This window comes from Polypterus senegalus, chromosome 1, assembly GCF_016835505.1.
Source record: "Polypterus senegalus isolate Bchr_013 chromosome 1, ASM1683550v1, whole genome shotgun sequence".
Lineage (NCBI taxonomy): Eukaryota > Metazoa > Chordata > Cladistia > Polypteriformes > Polypteridae > Polypterus > Polypterus senegalus.
In genome coordinates, this window is record NC_053154.1 from 148,909,251 (window position 1) to 148,930,768 (window position 21,518).

The following is a 21,518-nucleotide window of genomic DNA, read 5'->3' on the forward strand; positions in this document are numbered from 1 at the left end:
TGGCTGAAAAGTAAGCCCCAGTTGTAATGTAGAATTTAAAATGTGGCTCATTTTCAGCTGAAGAGAAGAAACACACAAATGGATGCACCTCTCACATTCTTGTCTAAGGACGTCTTTGCATCAAGTTTTGTTTACTGTAAGCTGCCCAAACAGACAAGACATAGGTGGTTTATCAAGATAGACTAGATGGGCAGTGAAATTGTGAATATTTTCATTTGTATGTTCACCTTAAAGCACTATGCAGATCCATCTTACAGTCAGTCGAGAAAGATGCACAAGAATGCATTTGAAGTGCAACAGAAAAGCTCATGACCAAAGCGTATGACAACTCCTACAATGTGAAGGGCAACAGTGAGTGCTGAAGGTTTTGGGAGCCCTAAGCTGAATTCTGTTCAGCACAATCTTGTTTTAATTAATTGCATTTATCTATTTAAATATACAAAGCATCAACAACTCTGTACAGTTTGAATAAAGAGGAGATTTCTTTATGAATTTGGTGCAGCATTCTCCCAGATAGTGCACCATTTTTTTAAATTTTTTGTTGTGTCCTCCATTCAGTGAATGGTTGGAGTTAGGAGAGGAGGCAAGGAAACAGTGTCGTGTGCGAGCTTAAAGCACTTTCAACTGCTGAACTCAAGAACCAGTTAATGTGCACTTTTTTTTCTAAACAAGTAGGAAAATAACAGAATAACCAAACATTTTTAAACACAATCTGTTTGATGTTTGAGGGTAGCAGAGCCAATTTGGGTAACATCAGGAGTAGGATTGGAACCAGTCCAGAAGAGAGTGCCAGTCCATTGCACGTCTCTTCCAAATAAACATCTTTGCCAGTGTTCTCTGTCTGCCTGTTTCTGTGATATGTCTTCAGCATCCTATACACACAAAAGCAAAAAAATGTTTTGAAGCGAGCATGTTGTGATTTGTTCACTTAACTTTACCTACTAAGATTGAAATGAGATGATAACACATCATTTGCTGAATGCAGTGGATTGTTACTCCCACTTCTTGAGTGCATTATTTTGAGAATATGCTGTCTTTACATTAGATCACTGATTTACATTCAATCCACCAGATTAACATCTTTTTGTTTTCTGGCATATAGGAAGGGCCACTTTGTTTGAATCTCACTCCAGTATCTACATACCCATGTGTGTGTCATGGTATATGTGGAGTGTTTTTAAAATAGGCATCTGTGTTTTCAAAACAATATTGTGAGAGTAGTTGTGTCTCATACATGCATTTAGTTTAAATTCTTTCTCCAAATTAATTGTGTGTATTTGAACTTTGGACTATTATTTTGCCCTTCAGAGATGCCTTCAGGATCTCTGAAATTGCTAAAAATTGGGATAGGTATCATATACAGTAGAAGAAGCAATATGCATTTCTGACTCACTTGCCTAAGATTGTGCCATATGTTCTTTGTTTTTCTCCCCTATAATCCCTGAATTGGTCGCATTTTTTTTTTTGGGAACAATGCAGTACTCCTTTCAGTCGAATTGCATTTTATTTTCACAAAAATACCCAAATCTATAATTGCTGCTCAATGCACACACAAATCAACAGCAACTTTGCATCCGTAGCATCAACTGCAAATTTTTCTGCACAAAATAGAGTGGGAAGATGAGATGTAAAGTGATTTAACTCAGATAATTCCTATGGCATATGAACACAACAAATTACCAGAGACTTTTAGTAAAAAAAAAAAACTTAACAGGTAACAGAATGTAGTCAATACAGGTTTGCTCCCAACATCTATTGGAAGAAAGATGTTTTGCCATTAGTAAGGTCTGCACACCTTATACAATATAACAGTAGTGCTAGCCTTTAATATTTTGATAGTCTCTCTCTGAAAGCTTTAGCAGAGGCCTCAGTCTCAGTCCTAAAATCACTTATTCATGAATTCCAGTTTCTTTTAAGATTGCATACAAAACATTTTAGTAGCAAATGGGCAAAGTCACTTTTAATTCATTTTCCCCAGCAGCAAGACCTTTTGCTGAGGGTTACATTAGTCTACTTAAAGAATTTATTTTAATGTTTTCCTAATTCTGTCTGTCTGTTTGTTTATTTATTTATTTATTTATTTATTTTAGAGGAAGTCGAGGCAGATGAAAAGAAGGGTAAATTATACAAACCAACATCTAGATTTTTGGAATCGAAAAGTAACTTTCAATCCGAGAAACATCATCAGCATTCTTCTTCAGGGGAAAGAAAATCTGTAAGTAATGTGAGTTGTGTTCTTATAAACTAATTTTTAAATAAACGTATAGTCCTAGGTTAAGTAAATTTAATGAGTAATTAAACTAAATATAGTTTTAAGAGTGGATTTAGAATACTCATATTTGTTTTACTTTTTGAAAGAAGTTACCTCTAACTTTGATGTAAGAGGATGTGTTTATGTATGGATATAGGAACACTCTCCCCCCCCCATTTCCTTCTGCTTTTTTTGTCTATCAGTTATTGCTAATTAACTTCTTGCATTTGATAGCTTCCTGTCCCGTTGTGGGCATCAAAATGATTAAAGTAATGCTATGTGTCATAAGGGTGAAAGTCATTAGATATTTTCAATCAAACGTCTTATTTTGTGTTGCCTTTTGTAGTTAGAGTTTCAATGAAAATTTCTTACTTATGATTTCCTTCAAAGAGAATGTTTGATTTGCTATAATTTAACGAAAAAATTAATAGATATGCCATTTCCCTCTGTGGAGAAAAGTAAGTACACCCTTGGCTCTAATTGCTAAGCACACAGCCAAGATATCAAAGGAGTGGCTTCTGGACAACTCGGTGAATGTTTTCGAGTGGCCCAGCCAGAGCCCAGACTTGAATCTGATTGAACATCTCTGGAGAGATCTTAAAATGGCTGTGCACCGACGCTTCCCACCCAACCTGATGGAGCTTGAGAGGTGCTGCAAAGAGGAATGGGCGAAACTGTCCAACGATAGGTGTGCTAAGCTTGTGGCATCATATTCAAAAAGACTTGAGGCTGTAATTGCTGCCAAAGGTGCATCAACAAAGTATTGAGCAAAGGCTGTGAATACCTCTGTACATGTGATTTCTCAGTTTTTTTATTTTTAATAAATTTGCAAAAACCTCAAGTAAACTTTTTTTCATGTTATCATTATGGGGTGTTGTGTGTAGAATTCTGAGGAAAAAAATTTTTGTAACCCATTTTGGAATAAGGCTGTAACATAATAAAATGTGGAAAAAGTGATGCGCTGTGAATACTTTCTGGATGCGGTTTCCTGGCTGCAAAAGCAAATGATTCATGTAGTCAAGTTTACACGACAGAGTCCAAAACAGAGCTGCCTCCCAGAGCAAAGGCGGGAGGCTTTATAGGACGTTGGGCGGAAGTGACGTCGTCCTCGGGCCCGGGACCGGAAGTGATGTGTCCCGCTTCGAGGTGGCGGCTGCTGGTGGGATTTCCCGGGAAAGACCTGTAGGGAATTTAGAGAGTGTCAGTGTACCCCGCCCCAACCCCGGGCAAATGTAAAATCAGTCCTTTCTAAGCCCTTCAGCTGCGTCCTATGCACACGTGTGTGACACTATCTATCTATCTCTATCTATCTATCTATCTATCTATCTGCCCGCGGCAGCGAAGAAGTAAAAAGAAAAGGAAACATTTTAATAACGTAACATGATTGACAATGTTATTGTTTTGTAATTGTCATGAGTGTTGCTGGCATATATATATATACACAAACATAAATACATATATTACTAGTTGTTTACAAATGAGATGCAAGTTCATTGTTGTTCTGGTATTGTATCTAAATTGTACAATTTTGTCTTGTAGACTGCCAAAAAAAGTGACAAGGAAAAGAAAAAGAGCAATTTAGAGCTATTTAAAGAAGAGTTAAAACAGTAAGTTATCCTTTTTTTCTTTTCTGTACATTACAGTTTTGCAACCTAATTTATTGAATGTCTTTAAATAGAATTCAAGAAGAGAGAGACGAGCGACATAAAATGAAGGGCCGGATAAGTCGATTTGAACCTCTGCCTTCTGATGTGGACTCTCAACGCAGATCCTGTAAGAACTGAAGTTTTCTAACCATATAATATTTGTACTTTTCAACCTGTAACACTTGTACAGTCTTATGTTCCAAAGCTTATTCAAGTATATCTTCATGTGAAATTGCAATTTTTGCTTTCTTGCCTCTTTTAGCGGATGGTTCTTCACGAAGAAATCGTCCATCCAGTGGTAATAATCTTAGATTTTGTCATGACTTCTAAAATTAAGATGTATATATGTTAGTACACCTGACTTTTGACTCAATTACTTTTACAGTACTTGATGACTCTGCTCCTGGTTCACATGATGTTGGAGACCCTTCTACAACTAATTTGTATCTTGGAAATATTAATCCTCAGGTAAATGGAATCAAGTGATTAAATGCGCTGTTTTTTTTCTTTTGCATTGTTCTTGAATGTTTTTTTAACTTGTGTCATATAAAGTTCAGTGGGTTCATTTGTGTTCATGAGTGATTAGATTAATACCTTCTCCACAGTGGTGTAGCTCTGCTAGGGGAGTAGCCCTACAAAAAACTTTAAACGAAATGAGTATTTTTGGGGAAAAAAAAGTAAATTTTGCAGGTGTTTTATTAGCATTTTTGTATTTAAATTTTGTAAAATAAATGACTGTACACACAACGAAGGTTTGGGGCAGCCAACCGTATAGTTTCCCTGGCTGCAAAAGGCTTTCAGTTGAGTACAATGTGTACAGATTCGAGTCCAAAGTAGACATGATTAAGTGTGAAGGATGAGGGGTTTTTATAGTTGGTTCCCAGGAAGTGACATCCTCGGGGCGGGGACAGGCAGGATTTCTCGTATGTGGTCTGCGGAGAGACGAGAGAGGATTAGCACAACCTGCCGCCCCCTGGCATGGAATTGCTGTTTTCTGGTCCCTTTGATTGACTCCCAAATGCACGTGTGAGACATGGCCACCCCTCTGGCTAAGAGGTCGTGACACCTTGAAAGAGCATCAGCATTGTCCTGCAGGTTAACCCAGCAGTAAAGGACCGAAAACTTGTATGACTGTAGGTCCAAGAACCACCTAGTGACCCGTGGGTTCAACTCCTTGTGCAAGGCCATCCACTGTAGGGGCACATGGTCGGTTATCAGGGTGAACTCTCGGTCCAAGAGGTAGTACCTCAGCTGGGTGATCACCCATTTAACCGCTAGGAGATACACGACAGGGTGTTCAACTCCATCGATGCTTTGGCTCAACACGACACCAAGACCTCTGTCCGAAGCGTCCGTCTGAAGGATAAACAGTAAGCTATACACGGTCTTCTGCTTTGGGGAACCCGTTAAAGGAGCCTGCCAGTACCCTTTTGTCATATCAAGGGTGGTCGCAAAACCTCCAACTCCTGTCAGACTTTCCGACCAACACGATAGGACTGGACCAGGGACTGTTACACTCCTCTATTACACCTAGTTCCAGCATTCCTTTGATCTCCAGCTCCACTTCTGTTCCTTTTGCTTCCGGAAGGCAAAAGGGGCATTCTGGGACTATTATTCCCAAGCGCATGTGTTTGACAATGTGTTATGTCTGTGTTTGGTGTTTACTTTTCTGCTCCATTAAACTGAAACCATCTAGAAAAGCCCTTGAATTAAAGCTCTTTGGAAAGACTTGCTTTACTACTAAATTGTACACCATGTAAACCAAGTTGTTTCATCTTCAAGGCACATCTTCATTTAGACATCATTTGTTACTTGGTTTCAAGCACAACTAAAATTTACATTTTACAACATGTGGCAATTAGTATCGATTGGCAAAATTTGCCAAAGTATTTTTTGCAGCAGTTACATGCAGTGTTCACCAAATATTTTCCTAGAAATTTACCATGCAACCAGATTTGGTGAACATTTTTTCTCAAAGCACCCTGTCATGCTTTGTGGATCCTGTATGACATTGCATGCCTTCTGCAAGATTGGCGACTTGCCAGAGCTGCGTCAGAAATACTAGAGAGAGAAAAACTTTCCACTACTGAGGAAATCCACTTGAAAGTAGATCAGTTCCTACTTCCCCATTGATTTTAATGTACTGTAGTTTGGCAAAGTTTCGAAACATTTACATGATTTCAGCGAACTTGAGGTAAAGCAATTTTGATAGCGTTAAAATTATAATAAACTGCCTTGATAAGAATGACCTGAAAACATTGATATGTTAAATTGAATATAGGACATATGATACTTGAAATATTTTGCTAATACAGGTAGTCCCCAGGTTATGGACATCCGACCTACAACTTAACAAATGGGACCGCAGCTGCGACGCATGTGCCTCAGTAATTGCCGCTCTGTCATCTTCGGGCTGGGGACGCTGCAAATTGTGGCTGGAGGGGGGCGATTTCGCTGCTTGTGCAGTGTAGTGTCCCTCGGGTGGTTCCCAACGGCAAGCGGTTTCACTGCCTGTCCACCACACATGGCTGCCCCGTTTGTTCTTGGTGGGCGGCTGGTAATGCAGCAAGCAGTGACCTGGTTGTGGCTGAATGGAGGTCATTGAGGGTGAACGGGGTGGCGGGGGGGTAGCATTGTAGTGTGCCTCAGATGGCTGCCTTATTGAATGGGGGCGGTGGTGGGCGATTCACTACCTGCCTTTGGTCTCACCGTGTTCTTTCTTGGTGGGTGGACACTGCAGGCAGCATACTGTAGTGGAGGTGACTGTGAAGTGGGCTGGTGATGAACCACCCCTCGCTGCCCCCATTCATTCTCGGTAACAAGCCTGCTTGTACTGTTACGCACATAGCAGGAAGTTGTCTCTTGTCAGTACATCAGATGTGTTGATGATGGGTGCCTTCCTGCTGTGATAGCATGTAGAGTGCTGTACAGAAGAGCTCATCTTAACCTTTTGTCTTCACCCTTCAAGAATGTCTCTGAAACACAAATCTGATGCAAGTGCTGGTGATACAGTAAAGAAGAGAAACGCCATCACCATTGAAAATAAAGTAGAAATAATAAAAAGGTCAGAAAGAGGTGAAGCTCCCATCATTATTGGCAGAGCACTTGGTTACAGTCGGTCAACAATGGCATTTATTAAAATAATATACCTGTTCCAACTTACATACAAATTTAACTTAAGTACAAACCTACATTCCCTATCTTGTACATAACCCGGTGACTGCCTGTATTTCAGATATTAGAGCTAAAGTTTTCCTGTTTTTGTGTTTAAAAATGTATTACAATATTTTCTTATTTAATTCTTAGATGAATGAAGAAATGCTTTGTCAAGAGTTTGGCCGGTTTGGTCCCTTGGCCAGTGTGAAGATAATGTGGCCTCGCACAGATGAAGAGAGGGCAAGAGAAAGAAATTGTGGCTTTGTTGCATTTATGAACAGACGGGATGCTGAAAGAGCTTTAAAGCATTTAAATGGTGAATTTTATTGTTTTTTTCCCCACAACTATTCATGTGAACCAAAGCTATTCTAGTTTATATGAAAGCTGTTAATTGTGTCTGTTAGCTCATCCTTGTAAGTTGTCTTAACTTTAATTGTAACTATCTAGGAAAATGAAATCCACAGTATTTTTGAACAGTTGTGATTTACAGTAGACCAGAAAAGATATCCTTAACTGGTATCTTTGAAAATGATATATTATGACTTGTGTTTATTTTCAGGAAAGATGATAATGTCATTTGAAATGAAATTGGGCTGGGGAAAAGCTGTACCAATACCACCCCATCCAATATATATTCCACCTTCAATGATGGAACACACACTACCACCCCCTCCATCAGGCCTGCCATTTAATGCTCAGCCAAGGGAGAGGTTGAAAAATCCTGCAGCTCCTTTGTTGCCTCCTCCTAAAAATAAAGAGGAGTTTGATAAGGTAATTAAATTGTTCTGTATGGTGATGTGTTATATATAATAGACACAAGAATATATATTCAAGTTAATACTGTTTAAAAGTTTTGTATTTTAAGAATTTTTAAAGCTTATTAACTCAGTTGTACAGTGATAGAAAGATTTTTTTTTTTTAATTTGCCCAGTGCCTCCTTAAAGTATTGACCCACTTTGGACTTTCTCTTTTTGTCATGTTACTAACTCAAGTTAAAGTTACATTTATTTTTGTTACACCAATGATAGTTATCTACCAGTCAGTAGTGTGAATAATTGAAATAAGTGTCTTATACTGTAAGGTGAGCTGAAGTGCAGAGGTTTCCTCATTTTATTGTAATACTTGAGTGACTACCATCTTTGATCATTTATTTAGTTTTAGTTCCCAAGCTTGATTTATGAGGTGGGATGTACAGTGTTCCAAGTTCATAGTGCAGATTCATTTCCATTGTTAAAGATGAAAGATGCTAATCATCAGTTTACACCTGACTGTGTTTCAAGCTTAGTTAGAAAAATCCTTCTTCAGAAAAGGGCAATAAACTCAATGGATCATCAAGACAAAACTACTGTCCTCAGAACTAAGTTGGATGGGCATTGAATATAGATTTAAACCCTAGTTACATAGTAAATACACATTAGATGATATTACCTTTTTTTAAAAGAAAAATATCAAAGAGCAACTTTGTAGTCTTTTTAATGTACCTGTTTTTTTAATAGTCGTATTTTAATTACCTCAATTTAAAGCTATGTTACTGAGCATGCTATATGAATAGATGTGAATGATAGAGTTGCATTTTGTTAGTAACACAACAAAATTTGTAATTGTTCTGGTGGGTGAATATTTGCTGGTTTCATTAGAGTGAAGCTGTCATACCAATCCTAAATTGAGTTTTGCATGTTTGTGCACCATTTTGTTTTGGTGCAGTCATTCTACAAGATATTGATAATCCCAAGTTAAACTATTGAACAGCTGTAAACTGCATTTTTCTGTGACTTATGAACTGAAATTTGGGGTGGGGGGTTATGTCTGACCAGGTTTTTATGAACTGAAATTCTTGGGGGAATGGAATGTCAGACCATGTTTTTTATGAACTGAAATTCTTGGGTGGTGGGGTGGGATGTCAAATACAGCTTTTATAATTTCTGCTTTGATAACTTAGAAATACAGTGAACTTAATGTTTGTGGAAAGTTCTTTATTTATAAATCCCATTTTCCATTAGCTAAAATTTGGTAAGTATAAAACAGACGCATTGATTTTAATAGCAGGCCAACTTTAGGCACACATGATGCACAGTTAGCTTGTAGTTTTGTATACTTTTTTTTTTTTTCCTTGCCCCCTCCTGTAAGTCACATTACTCGGGTCGGTTTTGAGATACTAGTTCTTGATTCTCATTACCTAGTCCCATTTTTTTTTTCTTTACAACTCTAGTATTTTAATGAATTATCTGTATACTGTACATTAATAATTTTAAAATTTAGTCTTTATAGTACTAATGGGCAGTTTCTTTGTATGAAGTTTTAAAACTGACAGTAGTAAAGGAAAGTTGTGATACTGTGCAGTTTTATGATGCATTTTCTTATATTTTGCTTGTTGTTTAACAATACTCACATATTCTATGTTTATTATCTGATGTGACTTCATATACAGACTCTGTCGCAAGCCATAGTCAAAGTGGTTATCCCAACAGAAAGGTACATGTTTTTCTTTTTTAAATTAATGTAAACTTTAGAAATATCCCATTTCACCAAAACTGAAATTGAAAATTGCATGCCTTTGGATGGTGGTTTGGTTGAGCAATAGCTTCATTTATAGCAATGACTGATTCTGTTGTTGGTTAGCACAATGCAGCTATTTATTTACTGGTATTTTTGTATTAGTAGAAAATTTTGCAGTTTTAAATTAACACATTATTGAAGTTTTTATTTTCATCTAAGGCACGGGTGTCGAACTCCGGTCCTTGAGGACCGCAGTGGCTGCATGTTTTCATTCTAACCCTCTTCATTAGTGAGCCATTTTTACTGCTCATTAACTTCTTTTACCTTTATTTTAATTAACTTGACTCAGTCCCCTTAGTTTTTTTTTTTCCTTAATTAGTAGCCAAACAATAATGAAACATCAAACAAGCCACCATATGACCAGCTCACCTGTGCCCATCACACAATATCTGAAAATAAAGAAAGGTGAAGGTCTCCGTAAGGTTGATCTCTCAGGTCACCAAAACATTTTGATGGTGTTCTTAGAAAAAAACAGAAAAATCAACAGATTTGGAAATGTCTACTGTTTCAGAATGAGAGCAGCAACAAGCTGTGGAATTAAATAATGAGTTTAATTAACAGCAAAAATCAACTTCTCATTAAGAGACTGATTGGAGTGAAATCCCAGTTTAGCTGGTCACCTGTTGGCTCATTTCATATCTTATTTCTGTTTGGCTATCCTTTAATAAAGAAAGGAATAAATTCAGAGCACCAAATCCTTAAAATCAGGGCTATTGAAATGAAGGGAAAATGAGTTAGGTAGCAGTGAAAACTACTCACTGATTAGGAAAAGGATTAGAATGAAAACCTTTAGCCACTGCTGTGGCAGAATTAGAGCAGCAACAAGTCATTGAATTAAATAACAGACTTAATTAACAGCAATAATCAGCTTCTCATTAAGAGACTGGTTGGAGTGAAAATAGTTGGAGTTTAAAATCCCAGTTTAGCTGGTCATCTGTTAGCTCGTTTCACGTCTCATTTCTATTTGGCTGTCAAATGAAGAAATAAATCAATTCAGCGGACTGAATTCTTAAAAACAGGGCTATGAAAACGAAGGCAAAGGGAGTTAATTAGACGTGAAAACTACTCACTGATTAGGAAAAGGGTTAGAATGAAAACCTGTAGCCACTGCGACCCAGCAGGCCTGGAGTTCGACACCCCTGATCTAAGGTGTTTCCAAATATTATTTAGGTTTGTTAAAATGAGAACAGAATGGGAAGCAGTTGGCAAATTGGCATGTATGAGCTTTCCTTAGTGTTATTTACTAATGCAATACATGGAAAATATTTTTTTCATTATTTATTTTATTTTTATTATTAAAATGGTACTGGCTTCTATATTTTACAATTGCCTGTTTATTTAGCTTAATTGACCACAACACATTTTAATGTAGTCATATGGAAACCACTTGAAAACTAAAAAGTCTTTTGTGTTAATGATATATGATTAATTGCCACAATTATATAATAAAACAAACTTTTCAAAATATAAAGTATCAATTTGATTTGCATTCTGAATGTACATTTGAAATTTGGCAGTATTTTGAGCTCTTAAAACTCAATGTGAGGAAGAGTGCTAGTTGGCAGTCAGGATGGGTGAAGTTTCACTGTATTGTTTAACAGGCAGTCTTCGCTATATTGTATTTGACATAATTCAGCTTGGTTGACAGCAGGGCATAGTCAAAATCTTGTGATTAAAGCTTTTACAATTGTGCATTTATAAACCTTATTATAAAAATGAAACTTTATAAACAGAAGAGTATTTATAATATACATAATACAGTTTAAAAAGCTATACTTGAAGTGTGATGCAAATTAAATATTAACTCTATTAGAATGTGAAAGATATTTTTAAAATCAAAACTATTGCTCATCCCAACTGATGCCCTCCAAGCCCCATTGTTTGAAATGCATAGGTTAACTGCCTATGCAGCAATATGATTAAAGTCCCTATTCTCTGAATGACCTTTGACATTGGCCTTGATGAGCAGCACAAGCTGAACTGTCTGCAGCTGCGGAGGACCAGAAAATCATCATGGGATGGATTGGGAAAGTATACAGTTTTTTTGTTTTTTTCCTTTTGTTTTTTTTTTTTTTGTTTTTTTTTTTTTTTTTTTTATAAACCTGACCTTGGAATATTCGGCTCGATTTAAATATGATTGCATTAGACAAAGACTTTATTCTCTAAATTAATATTGTACGTGACCACTCTGTAACACTGTTGTAAGTCCATCGAATTTGTACTTTTTGGTAATTCTTTGATAAGTTTAGCATATTACTGCCAACAGTCTATACTGTTTGGTGGTGCAGACATCCACATAACTTAAATTGCATTGCTTTGTAGTGTCGTCTGCAGTTGCAGACTTTATATTGAATTACTATAAAACATTTATGAAATACTTACATATTATGTATTATATCTCTCGATTAAAATGTATCTAATGAAAGAATACTGTAAATTTATTATTAACTTTTAAAAATTCAAATTAAAATACAGGTGTTTAGTTGACCATAACATGTTATTTTGTGCCTTAAATTTTAGCAGTTAAGGGAGATTTTCTAGGTTCACTTCTAAGTTCAGGTTTTTCTTTATTCACAGCTCGATTATGAATTTATCGAGACAGTGGAACATGTAGAATTTTTAATTCAAGTTAAAACTTTAAATACATTTCAATAAATATAGTCATCCCAACTATCTTCATAAAGACCCCGTTGTCTTCTGGTTTATATTCCAAATGCAATTTCAGGTTTTATTTCCAGTTCAATATTATTTCTAATTTCTTTAAATCTGCAGTTCATGAATCTATCGTTATGGATAGGTACACCAAATATTGATAGTAAATTTTTTGAAATTTGTGAATAGAAACCAGATGATACAGTTGCCTTCTTGAGTGCTAAATTGAGTTGCCTGTTTATAAAAGAAATGTTTGATTTTGTCTTCAGTTATTCTGCTGACATGCTTTGTACAATACTGTTTTTTGTATTTTTTTGCTTTTTCTAATTGTCTCAAAAATGTAGTCTGCAGTTGTTTAACCTCAGTAAATATGTGCATTTTTGCTCTGTTGTTCAAAAACCATGAAACTCTACCTTAGAATCATCAGTTAGAATGGATTGGTTTAAATTTTCTAAGTTAAAATTGTTGAAGTAACTTGACCACCTATCAAGTGGTACAAGAAATTATAATATTCCATGCTTAATATAAGTAAAGAAATTGTTGTATGCTATTTTATAGGACCCTTACATTTTTCTTTATAGCAGAGTTGCTTAAAATGTTTGTTTAAATTAGTATTATTAAAAAAAAATTTGTAGATTGAGAATGGTTAGTACAGTTATTAGATTGCACACGGTAGCAATTTAAGAGCCTGAATATGTTTGCTTTAACTGTGTGTTTCTTATAGGAATTTACTTTCTTTGATTCACCGAATGATTGAATTTGTGGTGCGTGAAGGACCCATGTTTGAAGCCATGATAATGAACAGAGAAATAAATAACCCCATGTTCAGGTATTTTTTAAAATTTTTAAGTAAAGTAAGAGTTTTAATTTCTAATAAGTGTGTAATATTTAAAAAGTGTGTTTTTTTTTGTTTGTTGTTTTTTAAATTCTGTATAGGTTTCTTTTTGAGAATCAAAGTCCTGCCCATGTTTACTATAGGTGGAAGTTATATACCATTTTGCAGGTATGTTAAAGAATTCCTAAAGAAAACATTGCATTTTTTGTTGATCTTTTTAACTATATAAGAAATCAAAATGATTATAGTAAGCTGTGGAATAGGTCAAATGTAGGAAATGAAAATAATTTAGAATTTTGTTAAAAAGATACACCATATTTTCAATATTTGTTCAGTATTACATATAAAGTTTGACAAATTAAACAGATATTTTTGCAAATTATTTGATGGTTAATTTTCAACTTTGTCAGGCTGAGAATTGGGTAATAGTGTGGTTATAAAGGACCCAAATAGTTATAAGTAATTGGTAGGTAAACTATATGTAAACAAATCATCAATGTGCATATTGAATTGTTTTCTTTTATATATCAATTAAGGGTGACTCTCCGAATAAATGGAGGACAGAAGATTTTCGAATGTTCAAAAGTGGGTCATTGTGGAGGCCCCCACCTTTAAATCCATACTTGCATGGTACAGCAGATGAACAAGAGAAGGAAACTTTGGAAGAGCCAAGCAAGAAAGGATCACTTAAAGAAGAGTTAGTATTCACCAAAATTAACTTTTAAATCTAAATTGATGTTTCTTGGCACCTAAATTTAGCTTCAACAAACAGCTTCATCTTTCACCTTTGATTGTATTTGCTTATAGGTTGGTTTAAACAAAAAAAAAAAACTACAACATATTCAAATATTCTGGTAATTGGAGGCCTTTTTTAATAGGAACAGTAATGACGGAGTAATGCCATTTAAACACAGTGTCACTAGCATTTTATTGCCATTGTAAACTGCAAATGAACTAAAAGAATCTGCACTTTATCATTTTTTTATTTCATTATACTGCCCATGCAGTATAAATTGTTTTTTTTATTATAGTGAAACTCATTTTCCTCTTATTTGATGCTATGACTATAATGGTAAAGCAGAGTTCTTCAGCATTGAAAACCACTGAGAAATTATGTATGCCCAGCATAATAGTATAGCTTATGTGTGTGAGTTTAGAGATTAGGCAGTTAATAAAAACTAAAGATCTAGTTACATAGCAGTAAATGACTTGATAGATAAACCTAAGCAAATTATATTGTAAATTGATTAAATTAATAAAAATTGATCCTTAGTGCTGAATTTATATTTTTATATTTCATACTAACTTACCTCTTTGCTTCCCTTTGCTGATTGCCAAGTTGCAGACTTGTTATGGTGGTGCGGTTAGTTTTCTCTCAATAGGACCTATAAATGCAGGTGCAACACACCATAATTTCAGGAAAGGCCTAGTCACCTTATTTTTCTGGCTGTAATTACTGGATCTACTCATTTTGACACATTTTCACTCTTAAGATATTTTCTTTAATTGACAGCATAAACTTTGTAGTGTAAATAGCTGCAATTAGTGTCTTTGGAATGCAATTCTATGGACCATATGATTACTACCTTTCCAAATACCCCCTCATCTTAAATTCTTGTGCTGATTTGTCTAATCAAGCATGGTATACATGTACCTTATTTTAAAAATGTGTTGGCTTTGAAACCTTCCAGCTTTGTACCCTTCACCTCTGGCTTGTTTTGCCCAGTCTGCGCCATCATCTCTTTTCTCCATTTGGGAACTGGTGCAGGCTGGGTGTCGGTTGCTCTTTTTGTGTGCAAATTGAGAAATGCACTTCCTGGAGAGTTTATATAATGATCTTGTCTACCTAAAATTGTGGGTGTTTGTATTAGGAATTTTTGTATTTTTTTTCTTTGTTGTATATTTTATATAGCATATGGAGTAAAATATATTTTGTGTACATGACAGTATATTTGAACGGATTATAGCATGTTGCACTTTTTATCAAATCTTTAGTTTTTTGAAAAAAACAAGACCACCTCTGCATGGCTTCACTAAGTTCACAATGCCATTCAGCATTACCCTCTTTCTGTATCATGTGGTATATACCAAATGATGATAACTTTTAAAGAAGAAATAAAAAGGTCACTTTAGTTACTATGTGATAGACCTAAACCACACTGAAAACAGAATGAAGTCCCATAAACCAATTATCAAATTTTATTGTGAATCCCAAGTTATCCATGTTGAGGATTTGGAACAAAGCAGCTCAGGACAATGTTCTTTGAATGAACAAAAGTAATTTTTCTCTGTTTCTTGTCAGTAGATATTTACTTAAGAACATGATATGATAGTTCAGAGTTGTGATGTGTAGCAAATTTAAAAACTTTTAAACTAAAGTACAGGTAAAATTCCATTTCAACGAACTCCCAGGAACCTAAAAAATATTTCGTTGTAATGAAAATTTTGTTGTAATGAGATTCTGTATTTGTTACTATAGTGCTTTCTTTAACTTGTTTCCAGGTGTTTGCAATCATTTCAATAGCTTCTTTCAAGTTAATTTTAATCTCCTCCTGCCTACAAGTTATGCTGACGAGAATTTTTCTCAGCATTTCCTTGCGATAATACACTTTCAGGGTGCGAATGATGACCAAATCCAATGGCTGAAGCACTGCTGTGCATTTGGGTGGGAGGAATTAAGCACGAACATTATCTAAATGTGGAAGCATGTTGTGGGCAGCACAGTTATCAATCAGGAGCTGAATCAGGATGCTGAAGTGTGTCCTGCAGCGCGATTGCAGTGTGTCTGGAAGATTTTTTGTCCGTTGCTGGGGCAGGGCAATAGGAGGCTCACGGCGGTGCAGTGAAGTGCCACAGAAGCAAATCATAAAAGATTGGAGTTGTGCTATATGTCTCTGTCTTGCACCCCAAAACACGAGGCTTAGTCTCAGTACTTTAGCAAAACCAGCTTTATTCAGCTTGAAACAGGAATGGCACAGTTATTTATTGTAGCGTGATCTTCCACTCTGCTATACACAGACACAGCAGTCAGGCAGGGCTGTGGCCAGGTGAATGACCAAGTAATCCTGTTATCTGCATTTACAATTTACATAGTCCTAACCTTGCATCACCCATCAAGTTCTTTTCTGTTTACTTTGGCAGAGAGACGCAGCATAGCTGTGAGCCTGCTATTGCCCCGTACAGACACGGAGATCGCTCTTCGGGATGCTCTTCGGCGTGCTGTCTAGTTGGGGAAGGTCCCAAGAGAGTTTACAAACCTCACATTTTTTTTGAATGAGTGCCGCCTTAATAGAAATGTTTCTTGAACGAGCATCACTGAACCACATAAAAACTGCTTTTTCTACATCATCAAATCAGCAGTTCACATACGTTTGAAACCTGAGATTTTTCTTCTTTTTTTGCTCTGTCTTTCAAGAAAGTTAATCATGGCAAAATTCCAAATTCACTGGCAGTGTCTTTTTTTTCTTTTTGCCGCAATCGAGAGCTGCAGAAATTTTAAAGTTTTTTTTCTTTTTTCTAATATTAACTGTTATCGTTTTTTTGTGTCTGCCGTTTCTATAGGAGGGTGACAAGGAGTTAAATTCCAATGGATGTTTTTCAAATGTTGATGAGCAATTAGCAATAGGTATCACTGAAAACCGAGGGAAACAAAAGAGGCAAAAAAAAAAAAAGGACAAGGAAAGTTTGAAGAAAGAAAAAAAAATTTACACTGTTTCTATTTGGGAATCGTTGTGCACAACTGAGCTGCGGCCACAGAACTAACTGCTCTGTGGATAATTCATTCAGGCATTTCAGGGTCTTTTGTGCACTTCGTTGTAATGAAAGTATCTGCTGAATGTACTTTGTAGTAATGAGATTTCTGTAGACTTGTCATATGGGGAAGCTGACAGAACCATAAAAATACTTCGTTGTAATGAAAATTTCATTGTAAAGGTATTCGTTGTAGCGGAATTTTACCTGCCATTTTTATAACTTTACTGAAAACCACTTCTGGTGCTCTCACATGTAATGAGGAAACCTGTGACATCCTTTGTGACCATATTTCCCCCTGCTACAGATGCTTTCTGTAGTCCATGACTGAAATAGCTGGAAATAACAGAGGCCACAAATTTACAGCTAAGCAGCAATAATGAATAATTTTAATAATGTAAGCAGCAGAGAATGTATTCAAAGTAAAAACAATATATTAGGGGAAACTACGCCCAGTGGTGAAAGGTTGTGGTGAAGACAGAGAGAGTAGCAGGGAGGAGCACACAATTTGTCTTAAAATGGCTGAATATCATTTTAAGACAAATTTTTAATCACAAGTTTTCTTCCAAAGTCCCCCTGTAAAATGATACGGAAATTGTGTTATATAATACTAGTGCAATCCCAGGATACGGATCAATACTAGTTAACGGTCTGTGTTTAATCAGTGAACGTATTTGTTAAGAAGTTTTTGTGTTTTGGCTCCTGTCCCTTGAAGCCCATTTTATATTGCAAGAATGGCACAGTATTTTTTTTAAACATATAAATCTTTTAATATGACAAATTAGTATATAATGAAAAAAAATGTAATCTTGAATACCTTTTATAAAATAAAAGATTTATGGTGTACAAGACTAATAACTCAATCGCTAACCATACAGCATATGAGAGCAACACTTAAAAAGAATATTATAATAGGTAAAGGACAGTTGGAGAGAAATACTGCAGATTAAGACAAAAGATGGCCAAATGAGATTAATTACATTAGTAGTAAAAGATTTGTCAAGAAGAAGGTGAAGAGTATTAAGAACAGTGAAAGTGAACTAGAATATACCAGCAATGAAATAGCAGCTGGGCTGATTCTAGTACTAAGAGGTGTGTGAGCTAAGAGTTGAGATTGAAAACCTGAACCTTTTCAGCTTAAGGAAGCAAAGATTTAGAGGGGACATAATTGAAATGTTTAAAATTATGAAAGAAATTAGCAGAGTAGATCCCAGATGTTACTTTAAAATAAATTCTGTGACAAAAACATGGAAACATTGGACAGATGCTTTTCTTGACTCAATGAACTATAGATACATCAAACAAACTACCAAGTAGTGTGTTGGAGAATGGGACTTTAGGAACCTTCAAATCTTGACATTTTATTTTGAACAGTCTAGGTTACCAGGTTGGAAGAGCTTGTTGAGATGATTGGCCTTCTCTTGTCACTAGTTTCCGAATGTTTTTGTTTTAAAGAAACTGTTTCATCCAGTGTTTCATGGAACACCAAGTTCACCCTGAAGTACACAAAATTGATTATTTGGTATTTTGTATCATTAAAACAGTGTTTGTTTAGCTTAGCTTCTTTGAAAATTGTAACCTGCTTTAATATTCTCCCTTCCTCTTGTGTTTCAGGCAAAGGGACAAACTGGAAGAACTTCTACGTGGTCTAACGCCTCGAAAAAATGATGTTGGTGACGCTATGGTTTTTTGTTTAAATCATGCTGAAGCTGCAGAAGAAATAGTTGAATGTATTGCAGAGTCTCTGTCTATCTTGAAAACTCCATTGCCAAAAAAGGTAACATTTACTACAACCTTACTACAACATACTAAAATAGTATGTGATTGGATTCATACAAGTGCATAGAATCTTCCAAGTGTATTGCATTTAATGCACCATGAACATCTCTGTATATATATATATAGAATTCAGAATTTTGTAGAATTGTGTCCCAGGGCAAAAATCTTACTGCTTTCTGCAAAGAGAAGAAGTTACATCCGATATTCGAATGCACTACGAGCAGGCTACATGGACAAGAGGTGCTCATTTAAGGAAAGCTGTATTGTTGGACATGAGAGATTGGGGCCAATTGTTCTAAAGGAAATGGAGTTGCAAGACATTCATAATGGAATTCGGCATTTGGAGAGTACTGTATGATGATGTTCCTGAAGATGATGACATGACTGTATTTGAATAATGTAGATTTTTCTTCAAAAATACTAGGGGGGGGGGTTGTATCTCTGGCTCGCTTCTCTAGCCCATTCCCCGTGGCGTGCTATGCGCCAGCCATTTCACGTCTCTGCTGCTCGCGTTGTGAAGGGGGGGGCTGAACGCACGCTACGCCGTTAGATCAGCCGCTGTCTTGCTGCTGCCGATCTGCGTCTTCTGCATGTTTATGATCATTTAAAAGCTTGTGCAGCAGCTGTCCTTTTGTCTCACTGCCTTGTCTTGCAGATTATTAAAGTTTCTCTGAGAAAAACACATCGTCTCCTTACAAGCCTTCCAAGATTTTTTTTTTTTTTTTATAATAGAGAGAAATGTAGATTTTTGTTTCAAGAATTAATGTAGATTGTTGTTCATGGAAAAATGAGATATCCCCTGAAATCCTCTTTTGGAGGATAAACTAATATAAGACCCTGTCTTATTTTCAGGGAAACATGGTAGTAATGATTGATTATTATTATTTGAAGTCATTTGTATATCTTAACTATTTAGATACATATCTTTTTCAGGAATATAGTCAAGTTATCTTGTTTACTAAAAAGATAAATATGAAAATTTGTGACTGCTATATTGTCATATGTGTTGAATTTATCTGAAAATGGAAGACATGCCCAGGATCATTACCATATTTACCATTTGGTTTTTGAATTTTTGTTAGTGTGCAGAAGTTGGACTTTAGAGCCTTGATTTCTAAGACTGGGAAATTTTCTTAGCTGTTATTGTCAGAAGTTTTGTTTTTGAATTTGTGCTTCAAGTGTTCCATTACTTTAGTGGCAGGTTTACATTTTCCCCAAGATAGCTGTGTTTTTCTCTCTCCCAAACATCCTATCCCACCCAACACCACCCCCTCCACACACACACTCATTTTTCCACTCTAATTTTGTCTCTTTAGGATTACATTATTGATTTCTTATGCAATAACGTTTATAATTTTTTTTTTTTTAAACTAATCTTTTTTTCTGGTTTAGTATCTTAGAGCAATTACATAAATTTCTGTTATTGCCTTCTTTTTATTATGTTTACCTTTTTTTTTTCTTCAGATTGCACGCTTATATTTGGTATCAGATGTTTTATATAATTCTTCTGCTAAAGTTGCCAATGCTTCATATTACCGGAAATTGTAAGTGTATATGTCTATATTTATTTACAGAGAATGTAGATATCTAACTTTGCTTGTTCATCTTTAAGACTGTATGATCACTTAGATGTTTTTTTTTTATTTATTTCCTAATAGCTTTGAATCAAAATTATGCCAGATATTTTCAGACCTCAATGCAACGTATCGGTCAATACAAGGTCACCTCCAGTCAGAAAACTTTAAGGTACTGTGTATTTTAATATCCTCCTCCACATCCCTCACTTCTTTCTTTCATCTTTGAAAAGTACTCTTGAAACATTTATTGATGTTCTTTACTGTTACACTGTCGTTGTAATTGGTAATGTTGAAACTTGTTTATGCTGGAGCACTATCAGATCCTCTTTGGCACTCTATTTGGATGAACTGGTTTTTAAGTGATGGATGGATGAATGGATTTTTGGTAATCATTTAATATTTCTTATACGACTGTCACTTTCCATGCATGTTTGTGTTTGACACAAAGTATTATGTGTAGATCACCTTGACTCACATTCATATTTGTTGTTTAACTGTGTTCTCTCACCCCTTTTTATCTTCTTGGACTGGGTTGAGGGGGTGGTAAGGGGAGGTGTAAATTTTTTGATATCCGATTATTGAGAGCCTGTCTTAGTCAGCAAGAACAGGTGAGTCTTGTGTCAGCAAATGTTAGAATTTTAATTGAATTTAATTGTTTACTTTTTTTGTTATATCTGATAGCAAAGAGTTATGTCGTGCTTCCGTGCATGGGAAGATTGGGCAGTTTATCCTGAGCCTTTTCTCATCAAACTTCAGAACATATTTCTTGGTCTGGTAAATCTTGTAGGTGACAAGGACACCATTGCCAATCCTGTACCGGCTGCAATTTTGGAGGTAAAAGAAATAACCTAATTTTAATATTTTTGGGGGACTTTTATTTTGCATTGATTTCTGATAATAGATTCATAAACAATGGATGGTTTTGAAATGATTAAGAACTTAGTTATTACTTAGGCAGGAAAATAATACTGTACGCTATTATCAAAATCACCACTTTTGTTAATGCTTATGTAAAATAATTACGTTCAACAGATAACGATTCTTTCACCATTAATCAGAAAAGACCATTGTGTGATATTTACTTCACTCAAAAGTAGTGATATTGTCAAAAAATAGTATTCTAACAAAATAAGTTGTCTGACAGTATTGTCAGCTGTTGAAAGTACAACAAGTGGAATTTTTTCCACCTAACTGAGCAAGCGTAATGACTTTGTCCTTGGTGTGAAACATAACCCTGCTTGAATATTCTGTATATATGTAATTGGCTGAAAACAGCCAAAGAGTGACAACATTCACAGCTTCTGTTACATTTAGAG

General features: G+C 35.6%; 1 protein-coding gene across 3 annotated transcripts in view; it reads left to right on the forward strand.

Annotated features, from left to right (window-relative positions):
• LOC120533551 (U2 snRNP-associated SURP domain containing) overlaps positions 1–21,518 on the forward strand; it is an 88,202-nt gene that overhangs the window by 47,901 nt on the left and 18,783 nt on the right. For 2 of the 3 annotated variants that reach the window (XM_039760486.1, XM_039760497.1), the window contains exons 4-18: positions 2,091–2,224; positions 3,791–3,858; positions 3,930–4,024; positions 4,160–4,195; positions 4,283–4,365; positions 7,204–7,369; positions 7,613–7,824; positions 9,482–9,525; positions 12,986–13,090; positions 13,198–13,264; positions 13,633–13,793; positions 18,461–18,623; positions 20,090–20,169; positions 20,284–20,371; positions 20,884–21,036. In XM_039760486.1, coding sequence (XP_039616420.1) covers positions 2,091–2,224; positions 3,791–3,858; positions 3,930–4,024; positions 4,160–4,195; positions 4,283–4,365; positions 7,204–7,369; positions 7,613–7,824; positions 9,482–9,525; positions 12,986–13,090; positions 13,198–13,264; positions 13,633–13,793; positions 18,461–18,623; positions 20,090–20,169; positions 20,284–20,371; positions 20,884–21,036 — 1,655 coding nt within the window. The remainder of the gene's footprint in view (positions 1–2,090; positions 2,225–3,790; positions 3,859–3,929; positions 4,025–4,159; positions 4,196–4,282; positions 4,366–7,203; positions 7,370–7,612; positions 7,825–9,481; positions 9,526–12,985; positions 13,091–13,197; positions 13,265–13,632; positions 13,794–18,460; positions 18,624–20,089; positions 20,170–20,283; positions 20,372–20,883; positions 21,037–21,518) is intronic. The other variant, XM_039760488.1, reaches the window with a different exon arrangement.